This window comes from Mustela putorius, unplaced genomic scaffold (genome assembly GCF_011764305.1).
Source record: "Mustela putorius furo isolate JIRA1106 unplaced genomic scaffold, ASM1176430v1.1 tig00003942_pilon_pilon_pilon, whole genome shotgun sequence".
Classification (NCBI taxonomy): Eukaryota; Metazoa; Chordata; class Mammalia; order Carnivora; family Mustelidae; genus Mustela; species Mustela putorius.
The window spans coordinates 18,434,959-18,455,837 of NW_025422087.1; the positions used below are offsets into that span (position 1 = coordinate 18,434,959).

General features: G+C 39.6%; 1 protein-coding gene across 1 annotated transcript in view; it reads left to right on the forward strand.

Moving 5' to 3' along the window:
* PAPPA2 (pappalysin 2) overlaps nt 1-20,879 on the forward strand; it is a 288,850-nt gene that overhangs the window by 91,081 nt on the left and 176,890 nt on the right. The window contains exon 3 of the mRNA XM_013061142.2: nt 17,337-17,482. Coding sequence (XP_012916596.1) covers nt 17,337-17,482 — 146 coding nt within the window. The remainder of the gene's footprint in view (nt 1-17,336; nt 17,483-20,879) is intronic.

A 20,879-nucleotide genomic window follows, 5' to 3' on the forward strand; every position in this document is an offset into this window, starting at 1 on the left:
CTGGGAGGCGGCTCCTATTTGACTAAGGGGAATTCTCTATTTAGGCTGTTAAGAGCCAGTCCTTACAAGAGCTGGAGGGTTGGGGGGTCCCTGCTCAGGCAGGGTGCTGACAGTATCCACCACACCCCTGTGGAAGGTGGATCTCTCCTGTTGGGTTCTGCATTTAGTTCTCGTAACTGTTTCTTTCTTCATTTTCTCTCTCCTTACTGGCATCTTCCCATTAAACTAAATCAACAACGCTCTGTTTCCCAGCATAGAAACGTCCTATCCTTCTCTACATCCTCACACTCTTTCTTCACTGCTGAGTCTTGCCCATTATCTCTTCTTCCTTAAGACCCACTCAGCTCCCCAACCCACGGCAGTCGGGTTTCTGCTTCTATAATTTTCTGAAATTGCTTTTGTTTAAGTTACTAAGTTTTTTTTGTTTGTTTATACTTCTGGTGGAAACTTTTCTGTTTTTCTCTTCAATCTTCAGGAATGTTTGGGTTGATCTTTTCCTTTGGCTTTGGAGATAGCAGCTCTCCTGGATTTCTTCCTACCGCTCTGTCCCTGACTCTCAGACTTCCTTACTGATTTCTTTTCCTCTGCCTCTTCCTTAAAGTTACTGTTTCTCAGGGTCTGGTCTTACGACTTCTCTTCTCACTCTGTACACCTTTTCCTGGGCCAGACTGAGGCTTTTGAGACCCTCAGGAAAGATTATGCCTTCAGTGTCCTGTCATCCGTAATTCAAATGTAAACACTTACATTTTTAAACAAAGCAAAAATAATATTATCTCCATCTAGACTTTCAGATTGCATAATTCTGGATATGGTTTTGAAAATGAACTCTCTCTCTCTCCCCTGATTCCCTAAGCACATGTGTTGAGTGTATCTATTAGGAAGTCAGTAAAGCACTACCTCATTCATTCCAGACTTTTCATTAACATGTATATGTTAATGCTTTTGGAATTCATATATTGCTTAGATCTAAAGCACCATATACGCCTGTCTAATAAGCATCTCTAATTTGATTATCACAGATGACTTCAAACTGCCACCCAGACTTATTCCACCTCCCATTTCCTAATGCTCTTCAGTGAATGGCACTACCCAGTTACTCAATTTTCAAACGCGGAAATCATATTGGAATCTTCTCGTTCGTCACCCTACCTTGTCCAATTAATCACCAATTTCTGTTGGCTCTATCCCTAAATATCTCTCAAATGTATTCATAGCCTTCCAAGAGGCTTCCCTGCCTCTAGTTTTGCCTTCCTTGAATCCGTTCTCCACACTTTCTCAACATAAATCTTTCCAAAAGGCAAATCTAATGATGTTCCTTCCTCGCTTTGTTAAAGTGCCCTAAACTTCTTACCGCAGGTTGCAACCCACTCAGGATCTGGTTGCTGTTACTCCGTTCAGCATCCTTGTTTCTACTTTCCTCCAGCTCTTGTGAACTTCTTCCCCTTCCTTCCCCAGCCCATGTGGCCTTGGATCAGCAGCGCCTTCTTCCTCCTGTGCTCCCCACCCTGCCCAGGATATCTCCTTCTTGTCTGCCAGGCCTAGCTATAAATGCCAGTTCTGGGAAGACTGACCTAGCGTCTCAGGTCTTGGTCAGCTGCCCGTGTCTGTAGACTCTCACTAAACTTTTTGCTTTCTCTGCAAGAGTCCCTGCTGAGTCACAGTGCGATGACCCATTTCTTTGTCATTTCTGCCATCAGGCCACAAACTCCGTGGGGGTGGCAGTGCGATCTGGGCTTCTTTGGCATTGTACTGATTGTCTGGCACTGAGCCTGAGGTTTATCTGGTGTTCAGTAGAGGTCATCTGAATTAACGCGTATGTCGTCCCGCTTTCCAAAGCTGAAGTGTAAAGGATTTTCGATCATCATAATCCTATTAGTATAGGATTCATTCACCTTCCCCACTATTCAACAGAACAGGAAGTTAAGAATTCAGTTTGGTGAGGGTGTGTGCTCAGAAAGAACAGACTTCCGTGGTGTTGATGTGTGTGTGTGTGTGTGTGTGTGTGTGTGTGTGCGCGTACATAAACGTGTATGACATGGTACAGAAAGAATGATTTGCTTGAAAATAGGATTTGAAGGAAGACTTTTAAAATGTTCTAAAGCAACAGAAGAAGGAGCTTTAGGAAAAGAGAAAAGAAACACAGAAGAATCACTAAAATTCTGGATGACTTCATGAATTTTTACCATCAATTGAAATGTATCAGGTCTGCTCCAGTTATCCACAAGGACCACTCCTCTCGGGAACAGCTTCCTATTTTTAAAGCCCAGGTAATGACTGTGGAGTTGCATTGCCCATTCCTACCCAGACCCAGAGAGCTTATTGTTACGCACTATTTTTGCCAAGAAACTGCTCTGTATTTAGTCACCAGCAAAGAGTTATTAAAGAGAGAATATTTTTGTCTTTGGGCTTTGTCTTTGGGCATGTCTTTGTCTCTTGCTGTTACCGGAGGCAGCAGGTCCTATATGTTACTCTTGCAAGTTTAGAAGAGTCTGCAGTGGGCAGTATTGGCAAACTTTTGAGGGGGGAAGAATTGAGTGTTCTTTGGTTCATCTTCTAATTATAATCCATCTCTACCATTGACATATTCAACTAATTCAACTAATCTTAAACAAGCTCTTGAGAAAATGCGAGATGATACACTAAGTTGCTCTCATGCTGAGAAAGACATGGTACTTGACTTCCGGGAACTTTGTCTAGATAACGAGTAAAGAATGCTCTATAATATTGAAACAAACAATATTTTATTTTATAAATGCCAACTTTTTCTTAACAGAACTCTAACAGTATAAATATGTGATATTATCAATGTTTTAAAATATCTTATTGTTAAATTAATAATACATTGTTGAGAGTCCAACCATTTTCTTCCCCACCCCTAGACTAAACTGTACCCAGGCAATAACTTTGGGAAATCTCATGTAAATTTTACAACCCACCTCAACGTGTGCTGAGAGAATTTGTACTTACTTTAAAATTTTATTTGGTAAAACATTACTCATTAAAAAAGAATTATATATATGTATATTTGCCATTATATATATATATATATATATACATATATATATTATATATGTATATTTGCTTTTCAATACAGAGAACACAAAGAAAAGAAAATTAGTTCAAACCTCACTACCTATTTCATCCCCTTCTACATATCTAGACTGACATGGATGTGGTTTTAAATAAATAGAATGATATTAAACTTCTTGGGCACATCTTGCTTCTTCAATCAATACTAGATTGGAGGCACTTCTCAATAGAGATCTCTATAGATTTAGATCCTTTTTGATGCATTCATGATATGAATATTATATACTTTTGATTTATCTTCTCAGATCCATGTTAATGGACATCTACATGATCTTTATTTTGTTATTATACTCTTGTTGACTATTATACTATTCTATTAGCATGACATAGCACCATGTTATATTATCATGGTCTTCTACTTTTTTTTAAAAGATTTTATTTATTTATTTGACAGAGAGCAATCACAAGCAGGCAGAGAGGCAGGCAGAGAGAGAGGAGGAAACAGGCTTCCTGCTGAGCAGAGAGCCAGATGCGGGGCCCGATCCCAGGACCCTAAGATCATGACCCAAGCCGAAGGCAGCAGCTTAACTCACTGAGCCACGCAGGCGCCCCATTCTTCTACTTTTTTATGTTGCTATTATGTTTTCTATTTTGTGCATATTTGAAACTCATACAAATCCCTTCTTAAGTTAAATACCTAGAGAAATAGGGTTTCTGCTGTTCACAGGTACTGCCAAAGCAGGCTTACATATTATAATTGCTGTTGTGTGTTATAGACTAGACTGGATGAGGTAGAGATTCAGAGGTAGGGGCTCATTTCAGGCTGGGGTAGTCAGTGTGGGCTTCACAGAAGTGAAATAGGAGAGGGGACTTGGATGTCAGTTAGAATTTTGATAATCGTATATGTAAGGGGAGAACCAGAGAATCAAAGCAGGGAGACAAAAAAGACAAATCAGAAGCATGTGTGGCATCAGCAGGTCCATCAATGTAGTTCAGTCAATGAGGAAGTGGTGCTAGTATAAGCTAGAGGTAGGCTGCGGTCAGATTACAGGGCTTTGAATGGCAATTTAAAGGATTTTAAAGGACTCTTGTGTAGGCCACAGGGAGCCAAGAGTCAGCTTTGATGTTGTGCAGGGGGATGGGAGTTTGATGTTACAGGAGAAAAACAAGACATTTTAGTACATGGCAAATAAAGGATCTATTCCATTCAGACAGCAACAGTGGCAGGGAGTATGGCACCTAGTGGAATTCTGATAGCATGAACAGAAGAGAAAATTAAATTAGTGCTGGGTCATCTGGGGTAGGTGGGAGGAGTCAAACAGTGAGGTAGATAGCCTGTACATTTGCAGTGATGAGGGCTGTGTTAGCATCCTTGGGCTGCCATTACAGAGTATCCCACACCGTGTGGCTTAAAAAGCAGAAATGTATCATCTCACAACAGTTCTGGACGGTGGAGGTCTGAGATCAAGGTGTTAGCAAGGTCGGTTCCTTCTGAGGGCTGTGAGGGAGAATCTATTCTGGGCCTTTCTCCCAGCTTCTGGTAGCCCCAGGCTTTGCTTGGTTTATAAGCTGCATTTTCCCTTTCTCTTCACATGTTCTTCCCTCTACGTCCAGATTTCTGCTTTTTATAAGGACACAATCATATTGGATAAGGGTCCACCCTAATGATCTCATCTTAATTTGATCATCTGCAAAGACCATATTTCCCAATAAAGTCACATTCACAGAAACTGGTTAGGATTTCAGTGTCTTTTGGGGACACACAATTCAGCTTAGAACAGGGGCTATCCTGGTAGAAACAGCCAAACGTGTGAGAAAATCAGGGCACTTGGAAGGCTTGTCTGTCTTCCACTCAGGTCATGATTCTGGGGTCCGAGGATCAAGGCCTGCATCAGGCCCCCTGCTCAGCAGGGGAGTCTGCTTTTCCCTCTCCTTCTGCCCCTCCCCCCACTCATGATCTTCCACTCACCCTCGCAAGTAAAAATAAGTAAAATCTTTTTAAAAGGTGTGAGAAAATCGAAAAGAAGGAGATGTAGGTGTAGAAATCAATTGTATTAAGATAATCATTGAAACAACAAGAATGCATTAGATCTTCAACATGGTGACACTTCAGAGTTGTATGGGATAGTTTGATCTTATATTCTGTTTAATATAAGACTTACCTCTTCAATATTCATGCAAGTTTCATATTCATGCTTTTGCTTGGATACTTCTGGTGACAGGGAATTTTTTTTTTTTTTAACAAAATGTATTAAGTTTTTAAAATATATTGAGGCAAAAGATACATCTTTCTAATTTTACTCTTTGGCCCTCATCCTTTCCTCTGAAGCCATACAGAACAAGGTCCTTTAACCGGTTTTCTAGCTGCCCTCCCACCCCTGCCATCTAGACTAAATATGCCCCGATTCTTCTGGCATTCTTCACATGGTCTTGCTGTCAGATCTCCCACCTTTTTAGTCTCCCTCTTCTGGACATGTCTAAGGTTCCCGTGTCTTTGGAGAAGGATGAACTAACCAAGCACAGGTCTGTTCATGGCAGTGAACTGTCTCTGTGCCTACCACTGAATCTTTGGGGAATGATGGAACATTGTTGGCAAATGAAATCTATAGTTGGTTTGTTTTGTTTTTTTTCCTAGTACTTGGTGCCAAGCCCAGAGTCCCTAATGCTATATTTTATCCATTGCCTTCTTTGTGTTAAACTTTGGATTTACATTTGAAACTTTTGAATTTTACCTTTTGAGTTTACCCCTATAATTATTGCTTCGTGAGACCTATTTGGATCTTTATTCTGCCACCCGGCATATGATCTCTCTTCAGTTAATGTCATTTGTAAACTTGAGAAACTTACATTATATGAATTCTTATAAGACATTGATTATATAATCCAATGAAATTGGGGAAAGTACAGACACCTTGGCCCAGATATTAAAAACCTCCCTTCAGGCAGTCCCTAAATTTAGTGTAGGTTGCTATAAATGTATAACTGTACACAGTTCTCCATTATAAAGACCTCATGAGCAACATATCACATATCCTATTAAATCAAGGTGCATTTTTCTAAGAAATCATCTACTCTAGCAAATCCAGTAAAACACCTAAAGCAACAGCAAAAGAAGTTTGATTATCTGCACATTATTTTTTTCCCCTAAGCCCATGGTAGTTTCCATACTCACCTTTTTCTTACCTAAGCAGTAAAAATTTGCCTATTTAATAACACATTGGAAATCTATCTGGAAGTTGACAATGAGCTCACTGATCTGTAGCTTCCAAATCTCTCTCCTTCTTCTTCTAAGGGAACTTGAAACACCTTTCAGTCTTTGGCCCTCTTACACCTCTCCGTTACCCACAAAGATTTATTGTTATATAACTAACCAAACAAGTCTTTTGGGGGATTTTAGGGTACAAGTCTTATGATTCCAGAGCCTAATTCATCCAAAAACAATTATTGCACTATTTTGTCCACCAGTTAGGATTTCTAATTTCTTTTGGTCATATGTGTGTGTGTGTGTGTGTGTGTGTGTGTGTGACTATAATTTTCCCGACTTTTCTACGTTGAGAACCAAAATCAAATATGGAAAGAGAATATCATCTCTGAATCAGTCAGTATTTAGTTGGAAAAGAAAGAAAACAACCCACAAAACATTGTTACCATTTTAAATAAAAATGATTCAATATGGGAATTTTGTTGCTCATAAAATCTTGATAAGGGCTGGAGTGTAGGATCCAGTCCGGGCACCCAGGAGTATCTCCCAGCGCAGCGCCGCAGAACAGGCCCGCTGGCGGAGCTGCTCTCTGCCTCCGCTTGCCGCAGACGGGAAGGTGGGGGGTCCTAGGGTCCCTGTCGAAGTACTGCATTCAGGAGCACACCATGTGGCTGCTGTTGGGAGATCAGGAAGTTAGCATGGCCGTCATGCTCTGCCCACTAGATGCGCACCAGGAACAAGCCTTTGCCCCCCAGCCTGCTGCCCCACACCCTAAGGCGGGAGGCCGCGTGCACTCTCACCCAGCTATGCTTGCAGGCAGAGAAAGAAAAGGCAGTAAGGTCTTCATTTCACTGGCCCCTTCCAACTAGAACACGACTGGCAGACTTGAAATCACATCCAGATCCCTAGGTATAAGAGGATTAGAAAAATACGGAATTCAACTTTACTGTTCTCCAAAACAGGAACGCACTGGAAGTGGGGGAGAATAATCTGCAGAAACCAATTCACGACATTGCACGCCCGGTTCTCCTAGTTGATTTTTCTCTTCATCCTCTGTCCCTTCCGTATAATTAAAAAAAAAAAAAATTTTATCCCAGTTTAGCTAGCATGCAGTGTTACGTTAGTTCCAGGTGTACAGTATAGTGATTCAACAATTCTGGACATTACCCAGTGCTCATCATGATGAGTGTAGTATTGTGTACACTGCCTGTCACCTTGCAGTACAATTATGCAAGCCTGTTTCTTGAAAACAACCATCATATATTATGTATCTTTTTATTGCCAAGGCCCAACACAGTGACTCACAGATGCTAGGGAAACCAATTCAAGAATAGAAGGAAGGATGTGTGCTTTGGAGTTAGAGGAACTTGAGTTTAAAACTTGCCTCCAAAACGTACAGGCTGTGTGGTTTGGGACAAGTGACTTTAATTCTGTAAACTTGAGGGTCTTATATATATAAAGTGAAATAAATACACTAAAGTTACAGGATTGTTGTGAGCTTTCCAGGAGAAAATATATATGAAACATCTGTTATAAAGTTGGGACTCAAATTAACTTTGATCACTTTTATTATTAGGACAAATAAATGATTGCCAGGTTACTGAATTATTGAATAGATGTGTACTTTCACAATTACTTTTCTTGGCGACAACACAGATGTTGAAGAGTTCAGCTTTTTTCCCTTCTGTGTCTTCATGCTCTCTTTCTGTTTTTCTTAATATTCTGGAAAATGGAAATTAAAAAATTTATCATTCTTTGCAGGGTTTTCATGTTTATGGTTGTCCTCAGCTTTATCATTTTTGACCCATTTTTTAAAATAGTTTTATGCGTTCCTCTTCCCAAAATCTGCATGTGTTCTTTTAAAAATTTAGCTTAGCAGATAGTTCTTTTATCAAACCTGGTCCCTTTTGATGTTTCATAGTTCCTTTCACCTTTATTGAGACAATCTAGAATTCAGTGCATTTTCAAAGTTTATATTTCTACTCCCAAAGGGCCATTTCCCCCTTGAGAATCTTAGGTTAAGGAATCATTCCTCCCTCTTGGAACTCTGTTTCTCCAAAGTTCAAGTCCTTGTTCTTACCAGCCTCAGCTGTTGCAAAAGTAGTAGTTTCTTTCGTCCACCCCATGTCACCAGCTAGTTCTTTTCTATTAGTAGGAATTAAAATCAAACTATTAGATCTCTCTGTTTCCCAAGGTTTTTGAGAGATAGTATCAGGAAGTCAGGGAAAGTATCAGAAGGGCTGCAGTTGTTATTAGCCGAATCAGCCTTTTGGCAGAGACTGTCTCATCTAAAGTTCTGGATCGTTGCTCTATTTTTATTTTGTGTCAGTTTTGGAAACTGTTTGGGGAGGAATTAAAACTATCCCCTGCCTGACAAGGCTAGCCACAGTTGTGCCTAGAAAAGATTCATCGTTATTTTATGTTCACTCCAAGATTTTCATGGTGGGTTTACTTCGGGTTTTAGATTTAAGTTGTGTTTGCTTCTTTTTTGCACTGTGGTGTTGCCTCCATTTAATTTTATTTTTTTCTTATAAGACAAGTCTTACCCTCCTGAGACGTAACCCATTCTCCATCAAGTCTTTGAGTAGATACCTGCTTTCTTGTAATATGATGTTTGAACTGTGTTGCCAGCTCTGTAGTCATCTGAGGCCATAAGTACTGTTATTACTAATATGAGGTTCATTGAATGCTTATGTTTGGTTTTATAAATGTTATTTCATTTTTTCCTCCCATTTCATTTTATGCAGTAGATAATTCATTATTCTCATTCTACAGATGAGGACACTGAGTTGTAGTGATGCTTGGTGCCTTGCCAATGCTATGTGTCCAGTCAGTGGAAGAGCTGGGACTTAAGACCGTGTCATCCTGGCTTGGGAGCCTGTGTTCCTCAGGATAGGGACACACTGGCTACCTCTGACCATTGGTTTGGTAATTTTCTCTTAATTCTACTGAGTACCTCCTCTATTATGCTCTTCTCTTGCCTTATCTGGACCTAGCAAGTTATCTGGGTATTTTCACTTTCATCTTCCACATCATTATCAGGGTATGGCTCCCTTATTAAGGAAGGCAAGCTACTGCCAAGAATTGAAATGGACTCTTTCCTCCCCTTGAGCCCATATTTTGGAATTACAAGAGGGGGTCTTTTATTTATTTATTTATTTATTTATGTATATTTCTTTTCAGCATAACAGAATTCATTGTTTTTGCACCACACCCAGTGCTCCATGCAATATGTGCCCTCTTTAATACCTGCCTCCTGGCTCCCCCAACCTCCCACCCCCCCACTCCCCTTCAAAACCTTCAGGTTGTTTTTCAGAGTCCATAGTCTCTCATGGTTTACCTCCCCTTCCAATTTCCTCAACTCCCTTCTCCTCTCCATCTCCCCATATCCTCCATGTTATTTGTTATGCTCCATAAATAAGTGAAACCATATGATAATTGACTCTCTCTGCTTGACTTTTTCACTCAGCATAATCTCTTCCAGTTCTGTCCATGTTGCTACAAAAGTTGGGTATTCATCCTTTCTGATGGAGGCATAATATTCCATAGTGTATATGGACCACATCTTCCTTATCCATTCGTTTGTTGAAGGGCATCTTGGTTCTTTTCACAGTTTGGCAACTGTGGCCATTGCTGTTATGAACATTGTGGTATAGATGGCCCTCCTTTTCACTACATCTGTATCTTTGGGGTAAATACCCAGTAGTGCAATTGCAGGGTCATAGGGAATCTCTATTTTTAATTTCTTAAGGAATCTCCACACTGGTTCTCCAAAGTGGCTGCACCAACTTGCATTCCCACCAACAGTGTAAGAGGGTTCCCCTTTCTCCACATTCCCTTAAAAAAAATCCTTTCTTTTGTTACCATCATCATATGTTCAATCTCTTTGTGTTTTCTTTTCCAAAGATATTATATTTAAGTAATAGAAATTGTATTTATTTTCTGTTCTTGTTTCAACAAGCTTATGAAAACAACACAAAGATATTATCTTACAATCCTTTGGGTCAGAAGTTTGACATAGGTCTCAACAGGCTAACATCAAGGTGTTGTTATGGCTGCATAGCTTTCTGAAGGCTCTAGGAGAGAAGCAACTTGTTTGCCTTCTCCAGCTTCTATGGGCCACACGCATTCTTCGGCTTGCAGGTGCTTTCCTTCATCTTCAAAAAAGCAAGGTAGCATTTGTCTGACTCTGCTGCCATTGCCACATCTCTTTCTCTGATCACATCCAGGAAAAGATTTCTGCTTCTAAGGAGTTGTGTAATTAGATCGGGCCCACTCAAATTACACAGAAAAATGTTCTCATCATAAAGTTAGTATTTTTTTTTTATCACCTCTGCAAAGTCCCTTTTGCCATGTAAGTTAACATAACCCCAGCCTCCAGAGATAAGGGCATGTACATCTTTGGGAACATAATTCTGCCTACAAGCAAAGATATTTTAACACTAGACTGCAGACCCTGTGACCTCTAATTACTTCTTTTATTGCAGCCTCAAGGTCTTACAATACTTAAGCATTTTTAAATATTTATTTATTTATTTGATAAACACACACACACACACAGAAACACACACATACACAGGAAGAGTGAGTAAGGGGAGGAACAAAGGGAACCGGGGTAGGGGGTGCAATCTCAAGCAGACTCCCTGCTCAGCTCCAAGTGTGACCCAGGGCTCTACCCCATGACATTATCAGGACCTGAGCCAAAATCAAGAGTTGGACATTTAACTGATTGAACCACTCAGGCACCTTACACTTAAACATTTCTGAAGAAAAATTCCATTTTTCTTCTAGTAGTATTACTCCTTCCCATATGAATTAGCAAAACTGAGTTGATGTTTTGGGTGTAGTAAGTTTTTGTCAGATTTTCCTCTTTGAATTTGAAAAAAATATATATTCTTAGTTGATGATGTCCTAGTTCTGAGGATATCTGGTCTCTTTTATGGCATTCAGAAGAGAAACAATAATCATCATAGTGTCTTCCCCTAGGCTAGTTAGGAGGTGGTTGATTATATTCAGGAGAGTGGAAGAGAGAGGGCGGAATCTTGTGTCACAGAGAGGGAAATAGGAGTAGCAGTTCAGAGAGAGACACTGGGGAAGTACCTGTGGGGAAAAAGGCTGTGAGTTTAGTGTCAGAGATAAACCCAGTCTTCACAGACCTGTGGGGATGAATGAGGTCATATTGCCATTAACAATCAAATTACATTAGTATAATATATAACCAAAATTTTACCTTCATACATTGTCCCCTTTCCCTGGTATTTTTGGGAGTCTTGAGAAGGGTAGGCCTTAAAAATTCATGGCTACCAGTTTCTGTGGTTCTCCTGCTGTTTGCCATTGAACACTGACAATGGTGTTTACCTTCTCTACTGACATGCAGCATTTCCTACTGATGCTCTTGTCCTCACTGTTTCTCTAGGGAAAAGCTGGCTTCTATTGCCACCCAACATTGTAAAACTCTCAGTGCTAGAATGGTGCTGACATCATTTAATTCTTTGCAGAAATGGAGAGAGTGTCCCCTGTCCTCAACTGGTGCTTCATTTTGTCATTGGGCCTTAAAACATTGCTTGTGTGTCCTGGTTTACACTAATTTTATGAAAAGAGTGGTTTTTGGCTTTTCCTGAGCCGGTTAAAATCCAGTCCATAAAATTAAGTAGGGAACAAATTGCCATTGCAGTCTTTCCCTTGTCTTTGCCTTCTATCTTTCCAGGGACACAGATACATACTTCTCTGTGTTTAGCCAAAACTCAATCCTTCCTGTGTTATCTGCCTGTGGAAAAGATGTCCATGTATTCATTGGTTAGACCACTATTTCAGGTTCACTGAAATTTCTTTTGTGCTCAGATAGAACCACCCATTACATTGACATTTTGACCTCAAGATGTCCGTGTGTGATCTAGGGGGAGATGTCTTGCCATAAAAGAGAAAGAATCTAATCTGTAGTTCTATACATACATACATATGTAGATATCTAAGGACTGATCGTGCTTCAAAGTTTAAGAGTAGAAGAGTTCCCAGTAGCGAACAAGGAGCATGACAAAAGAATGTATCAGAAACAAGACCACAGAATCCTGGGGAATAACTTTTAAGGATTAGAAGGGGAAAGAGGACTCCTTTTGAGAGTGGTCTCAAAAGCAAGAATACAACCAGAAAAGAACATTGGGGAAAAAAAAAAAAAAACAGAAGAAGTAGAAAACTAAGAAGCAGGAAGTAACTTAATATTAAAATGCAATAAAGAATTCTCATAAGAAGGTAACTGATTTTTTTTTTTCATTTTGTGGGGAGGGACAGTTTGGAAGTCACTGACAATTTTAACAAAAGCAGTTTTGGTAAACTGATACCTGTGAAAGTCAGGGATTAGGGGTACATGGAAAAAAGAAATGAATCTGTCAGAAAAATTATTCTTTCAAGAAGTTTGATTTGGAAAGGGAGAAGGAAGCTATGATTTTCCTAGAAACCTCATCCTGTGGGACCAGAGATAAGGGCACAAAAATAGGTAAGGAAGTGAATGTGTGTGTATGTGTGTGTTAGAGTCTATGACGAATGTCTTCAATTCCATCATTGAAGAAGGAAGCATGATCATTTACTAAGAATCAGGGAATAAGGGATTGAGGTTGGTGGGAGAGGAGGAGCAAGAGAAGAATGGTGATCTCAAATCCTTCCTGGAGAGGAGGTGACCATAAACAAGTAAAAGTATACACAAGTAGAATTAAAGATCTATAGGACATCAAGAATAAAAACCACTATGAGTAAGGGTGACCATGAATATAAGGTATGGGGACAACTGGAGGTAAGAAATTTAAAAAGCAGACCATCTTCAGTGATGTTTCACACAGATGCTGAAATTTCCTAAGTAATGGATGATAGGAGGTAGGGAAGGAGAAGGCTGTGGGCAAGGCACTGGACGCTTGATGTGTAGGAACTAACCAGGAGGTGGGAAAATAAAAAAAGGGGTAAAGTGTATGGTGATGTAGTAGAGTATCAGGCACCTAAGAGCAGGAGGAATTTGAGAGAAGGAGAAAAACTAAGTTTTTAGAGTTGCACTGAGTACGGGGAGAGAGCTGGTTGGTACTCTGCAGACTGATAAACTCCATGGTGTGAGCATAGTGAAAGGGTTGGGAGAGCAGGTTAAAGGTGAAATTCACAAGGAGGAGGAAGCATGGTTGGCAAAGTAGATAGTGGATCGAGTAGCAGATGGACCCCTTCTGTACATGTTGGGTAGAGAACCATGGTATACAGTAACAACAGAAAGGTTTTGATTTAACCAAACCAAAGTATTCCAATTTTGGCTAATTGTTTCCATAAGGCTAATTGCCTGAGGGTTCTAGGGGGCATCTGGTTTTGTTGTCATGGAGACTGCCTTGCACCTGTAGAGTACAGTCAGGGTCTTCCTCAGGAGAGGACTTTCTCTGAGATCTTTGGGCACACAAGCATCCTTTATGTCTTGTTTTTCAGCATGCCAATTTTTGATACTGGTTCAATGTCCTTCCGATAGTTTATGATATTTTGCTTCTTTCTGGCTCCATTCTTGCGATTATTTCTATCCGTCTATAAAGGAGTTACTCAGCTGACTATAAAGCTAGAGCACAAATAGTCATTTTAAAGTATTTTTTCACTTTTACTTAGTCTGAAACTAAGCAAAAGTTGGGGCTTGCATGTGCACTTAGGCACTGGAGCATGGCTGGGGGTCAGCAGTCAGGGAGCATGGCATAGGTCAAAATGAATGCACTACGTCTGAGGGACAAAGAAACACAGGTGCTGGATACAGGTACTGGTTAATCCCAGTAGGTCATAGTCATAAAATGGTGAGTCAGGTCTGCATTCTTTCAGGGGCCATGTCAGAAATAACAGACTTGAGCAGTGGGTGGAACAACTTTATATGTCTGTCTCAAGCAGAGCTTGTTTCTGAGACAGTTTTTTATAAAAATCAAAATACAACTTTACTTTGGTCAGCCTGGGTCCTCAGGGAGAAGTTCAGTGAGGTCTTCTTCAGTCTAGAATTTGGAGAGTATGAGCAAAAGGAGATCCTAGCAGAAATTCAGCAGATTAACACAGTTTATCTTCCTTTTCATACATAGTTCTGGTCAGTAAAGAGACACTTGTGCTTTTTATGATACTTGCACATATTATTTCCCCTCCCTTGATTATTAAATTATTTTGGATGTCACGTCTGTCTCCTCATAAATCATTCCTAAAGCTCTGAATTTAAGAGTAATGTCCATTTCCCACACTCAATGTCTAAGCCAGGCTCTGGTCACATTAGTAAGAAGTTTATCTTTGTTAGGTCCAATCAGCTTGTGAACAGGTGTACATTTTGTATTAGGCAGGGCATTCTACATATAAAGGAGATACATTAATATCTAAGTTTTACCCTTTTCAGATTAGAGAAAAAAGTCTTTGTTTCTAACAAAATAAGGTTTCCTTCTATCAGTTTAATTAATGATGCTTTCAACTGTCCCTAGCTTTTTAAAATGTGTTCTCCTCCTTATACTTGCTGACTTCTGTCTACATGTATCTCTGTGGAGAGCAGCAGTCAGAGCAACCACTCCCAGTTTGCCACCAGCATGTCATAAATACTCTCATCTGGAAGGGTAATTTATGGCTGGCGAGAGGGTTGGGCAAAGAAGAAAAAGAGAGATGAGTAGAACCAGCTAATGAGGTTGGTGGTGGAGGAGGAGGCCTCTTGGAGGGTGCTCAAGGGAAATTAGCGGAACTGCTGCGTGGAGGGAGGACAGAGGGACGGCAGCCAAGACTGGTAAATGGCAGATGGAGAAGCCAGTGACACACAGATAGCCCAGATAAACTATGCCAGAAACTGGGGGATTTGGGGAAAGTGAGGGAGGAGAAAAGAGAGAAAACTGTCAAGTTACCAACTCCCACTTTTAATGGGAAATCTGGAATAGGAACAGAGAAAGGGTGTGACTTGTCTTCCTTGGTATCCTGACTTGTGTGTAGACTCAGTCTCTGATTCTCTCTGCCCTCATTTGTCCTTTCTTTTCCTTTCATTTCCTGGCCTTTCCTTTTCTTCTCTCGTTTCCCATTTGCCCTCTCTCTTCTCCATTCTCCTGGCCTACATCTCCATGTTGAAGAATTACTTGATGTCATCACAGTTCCAAACCATCAATTTGTCAATAGAGGAAATCGTAATTATTTTTAATAAAGGAAAAAGGGAAAGAGAATGTGACTAATACCCAGGGAAAACCAGGCAACAGTCCAGAAAACATTGTGTCTCCAGGAAAGCAGCAGAAGGAATATCCCTCTGATCACATCTGACATCACCTCATGGAATTTGGATGATTTCTTGGGGCTTAGAACTATTGTTCCAAGATAATATAAGTCAATATGAAAAAGTATTTTTAAATCTCCTTTCTCCCAAGTATCTTTGGTTCTAAAGCAAAATCTTTTTTGTTTCTTAACTTGTATTCCCCTTTTTGCTTCTGTTCCAAAGAATACAAAAACAATCTTCCTTGGGACCTCTATTTCTTGGGTACTCCTTGCCAGTATATCCTACATGTGGATTAAACAGATAGCTTCAACAGTGTGGTTGGGAGGCAGAGCAAGCAAGAGAAGAAGGGTCATGCTGTCCTAACATGAGCTTCTGGATTTCTGTTTGTCTGTCAGTACAGTAACAATGAAGCATGATCTATAAAGGAAATTTCCAGCTAATGTTGAGGGAGCTGTCTGCCCAGTTGAAGCTCTGATAGGAATATTCCTCTTTTTGAGCAGCACACTATGGTCACATCCAGTGAATCCAAAGGGCCACTGAGCTCTGCTTTAGTTGTTCATTCTTAAAATAGTTCTTCAGTGAGAATGTTGAGTGAGTCTTTCTGCTTATGGCAAATTTAAAGTTTCACTGATGCCAGGAAGATGAAGGTCTTTGACTATATATGAGCTTATAAAGATACGAAATGCTTGTTTCCCTTTTTTATGGGCCATATGGCATGTGTTTTTTTTTAATTTTTTATTTTTATAAACATATATTTTTATCCCCAGGGGTACAGGTCTGTGAATCACCAGGTTTACACACTTCACAGCACTCACCAAAGCACACACCCTCCCCAATGTCCATAATCCCACCCCCTTCTCCCAACCCCCCTCTCCCCAGCAACCCTCACTCTTAATCTCACAAGGCATGTGTTTTTAATAGACCTTTAATTCTGTGTGTAAGTGCAAACATAATACTGCCTAGTTACGTTGAAGTCCACCAGTAGAGATACTCAGTAAAGAGCATAAGGTAATGGAGTTGGAGTAGTTTCTGTGGATTAAAGCACTATAAAAATATATATATATATATATATATATATATATATATATATATATATACATATAGTTAAAAGTCCTTGCAGTAACTTTATGATACTTTATGATATCCTCTTCTACCTATAACTCATCTGTTTTTTCCTCTTTTTACTTTATGTTTCCTATCCACCTTTTTTTTTTTAAAGATTTTATTTATTTATTTGACAGAGAGAAATCACAAGTAGATGGAGAGGCAGGCAGAGAGAGAGAGAGGGAAGCAGGCTCTCCACTGAGCAGAGAGCCCAATGCGGGACTCGATCCCAGGACTCTGAGATCATGACCTGAGCCGAAGGCAGCGGCTTAACCCACTGAGCCACCCAGGCGCCCCACCTTTTTTTTTAAAAAAAAAAAAATAATGCCTGAAACAAGCATATACTGAAATAGAGATTCAGTTGGTCTTCTGATCATAATAATGTTCATGCAGTGTGATAGAAGGAACCAGGAACTGAGAGGTGGAAGGCCTTCTTCACCATGGCCTGAGGTTAATACTCAGGGCAAATAATTAGGAGTATCATTGGATTTATCTTAAAGAAATAATATAGATGTAGAATGGGAATTGAGTATGACATTAAACACTGAATATTCACATAAATAATATAGTGCTAAAAGGTAAGATATTATTTATCTTGGAATAAATATCCCAAATGTGTACTAGTACCTTTTTTGTTATCTTCATGACAGCTTGGTCTCTGTCTTTCTGCCCCTCTAAGGGGCAGTGATGGCTGAGAATGTCAGTATGATTAGGTATGGTCCTGCTTTCTATGTACTGATCCTTTGGTGTGGCATTTCTGTTTTGTGTACTTTCCAGGGCATACATGAGTGTGAAGGAGCTGAAGGAGGCACTGCAGCTCAACAGTACTCACTTCCTCAATGTCTACTTTGCTAGCTCAGTGCGGGAAGACCTTGCTGGTGCTGCCACGTGGCCTTGGGACAAGGAAGCCATCAGTCACCTGGGTAAGTGAAGTGAAGACCAAATATGGTAGACAAATGGAGCAGGCCCCAAATGATTATGTGACATGAGTTTGAGGAAAAAAGAAAGAAAGAGAAAAATAAATTTTCTCAATGAATTAGCTGCATTGGACTGAGAATGGTTTTTGGAAGAATCGGTCAAATGTTTCAATATAGACAAGAAGAAGGTATTAGAATGGCAAAGACTCAGGATGTTCTAGACAAATATATGATCTAGATGTAAATAAATTGCTGATGTGTAATAAGATCTATTTTATGTCTTGGAGAGTCTCAAGGGGAAAATTAGTAAAGAAGATGGCTAGACTGTGAAACCTGGTTTACAGTAATCAATGTGACAGAAGACCTGGGGGCTTCATACATGGCTTATCAGGATCCATGATCCAGGATTGGGCTCCTGAGGAAATCCTGGAGCATTCAGGCAGGTGGGGCTTGCCTCCTTACCTGGGAAAAGGGTGATACCTTAATACTGAGTGGAACCTCTACATTCCTAAGAAAGAAAATTTCTTTAATAATGTCTTATTGCTATTGTTAATCAATAAGTCATTAAGTCAGTTAATATGGATAAGAGTAATTATTCAATATAATTTATATATACTTTCAAAGAGTCTTGAATAGGATTCTACCAAAATGTATTTTAAAACTGAACTAGGGGCGCCTGGGTGGCTCAGTGGGTTAAAGCCTCTGCCTTCAGCTCAGGTCATGATCCCAGGGTCCTGGGATCGAGCCCCGCATCGGGCTCTCTGCTCTGCAGGGAGCCTGCTTCCTCCTCTCTCTCTCTGCCTGCCGCTCTGCCTACTTGTGATCTCTGTCTGTCAAATAAATAAATAAAGTCTTTAAAAAAATAAATAAAACTGAACTAGCATAATTGGGAGGAATCTTCTTGTTGGAAAGAGTGATTATAGAGATTAGAAATCACTTTATAAGTGATTTTTAAAAGGTTATGCAAAGTGAATCTTCTTAGTAATCAAATATGAAGCAGAGAAATATAAATTGAAGGAAGATCACATAATGCTATATATGTCAAATCCATGTATAATGAGGTCATTGTGAAGTGGCATCCAGAACATGTTTAATTGATAATTAAAGAAAATATGAGCAAGTCTCTGAAGGACAACTAGTATCATGGATTAGAGAAGAAAGAAGATGAGCAGTAGGTTAGCAATAGATGAAAAAATATTATTGCTGGTGTCCACAATAGCCAAACTATGGAAAGAACCTAGATGTCCATCAACAGATGAATGGATAAAGAAGATGTGGTATATATGCACAATGGAATACTATGCAGCCATCAAAAGAAATGAAATCTTGCCATTTGCGACAACGTGGATGGAACTAGAGGGTATCATGCTTAGCGAAATAAGTCAAACAGAGAAATACAACTATCATATGATCTCCCTGATATGAGGAAGTGGAGATGTAACATGGGGGGTTAAGGGGGTAGGAGAAGAATAAATGAAACAAGATAGGATTGGGAGGGAGACAAACCATAGTGACTCTTAATCTCACAAAACAAACTGAGAGTTGCTGGGGGGAGGGGGGTTGGAGGAAGGGAGGTGGGGTTATGGACATTGGGGAGGGTATGTGCTATGGTGAGTGCTGTGAAGTGTATAAACCTGGTGATTCACATACCTGTACCCCAGGGGATAAAAATACATTATATGTTTATAAAAAATAAAAATTAAAAAAATATATTATTGCTGTTCAGGAGGAAACCAGAGTATGAAAATCTCTGGAATGAATCAGGTCAACCTTTAGAAAGGCTACATATCTCAAGTAAAGGGGGACACAATAAAAAAATTAAACATATGGTGATCCAAATGAATGCTTTGCTAATAAGCTGGGTTACAATGACTCTACAGCATCTGATACAGTTTTAAGGCTCTGAAGTCCTTTTATCACTTAATTTTGCATTTTCAGCTTAGAGTACATGAGAAATCAGAAATTTGTGAGGTTTAGTATTGCTTTCTAGATGAAAGCAAATGTGTCATTTCAGCCTTCCTGGTAGGCTAGAATAATAAACCATTTAATAGTGAGTTTGAGTGTCTTGACTTATCCTTGTCAAAAGCAATGATAGCAGAAAAGCATATAACACTGTAGACAAGTTTCCCCTATTAGTGCATATCTGATTTGCTAATGGTAAAATTTTTTGGTGTATATATGAAGGGGTTCTGACAGCAAGGTTTACCCAGCTATGGTTTTCATAAGTCCCAGGTCTATCGCTGGGAACTTAATCTGTGTTTGAAAACCTTTAGAAATGATCTATCTGCCTGGCCATTATGAAGACAAGTCTTGGCCTTCAGTGAGAACCACTTGGGTGAGAGCAGACTACTGAATGCACTGAATGTTTTCTAACTTTATTGGAACTGGGCCATTGATAAGATTCATTTAACTATAAAAATGGATAAAAATACCAAGGCGGGGGAAAAGCTATTTGAAGACATCAGACAGTAGCTGAAACAACAAGGATTTGAGGGCCCAATGTCAGTGAGAAGCAAAATGCACTGAAGTGTGTTCTAAGTATAACTCTGTTGTTTTTTTCCATTCAGGGAAATTGCCAAATTCTCAGTGAAAAGGATAGACACAGAGCAGAGAGCAGTCTAAAGTCTGCTGAAGTCTCACTACTAGGGAGACAAAAATTAAAGATCAGGCCATTCAAGTCATCCAAGACTCCCATAGAAATAGAAATCCCCCAAAAAGCCCGATATTATGCTCATAATTTTCTTTTAAGATATTTGCTAACTACTAACCCATGCATTCTCAGGGACAGCACCCAAGAAAACAAGTATAAAATAACTTCTAAGAGAGTAAAAAGTCAAACAATGGTTTCAGGAGTCTCATAGTCGAGGGTAGAAAAAGTTGGAATTGAGGCCTATCACAGAGGAGGGGCCCTGAGACACTTGTGTGAAAGCAAACAGAGATAGTCCAGATTACACAAAACCTGAAATCCAGCCTGAAACACTCTTAAATCTCTTTGTGAAAGAAAGTCAGTGGCCTATATTTAACTGCCTAACAAAAGAAAATTGGATATTTTCTTCCTTCCTCTGGAGGAAGAAAGCACCATGAAGAACCTTTGTAAGTTGTCATGCACAATGTCCAGCAACCAGTAAAAAATTATCAGTTATGTCAAAAAGCAGGGCCAAATTATGGTAAACTTAGCTAAACAAAGAAGAAAGCAATCATTAATAAATACAAACTCACAGATTGACCATATATTGGAGTCATAGGATATTGGTTTTAAGATAATTATGATTAATATGCCAGAAAATGTATATTAAAAATGAAGAATATCTCCTGAGAACTGGAATTTATAATGTATTAAATGGAAATTTTGGAACAAAAAATACAGACTGAGATTAGGAAATTAATAGATAAGTTTATGAGC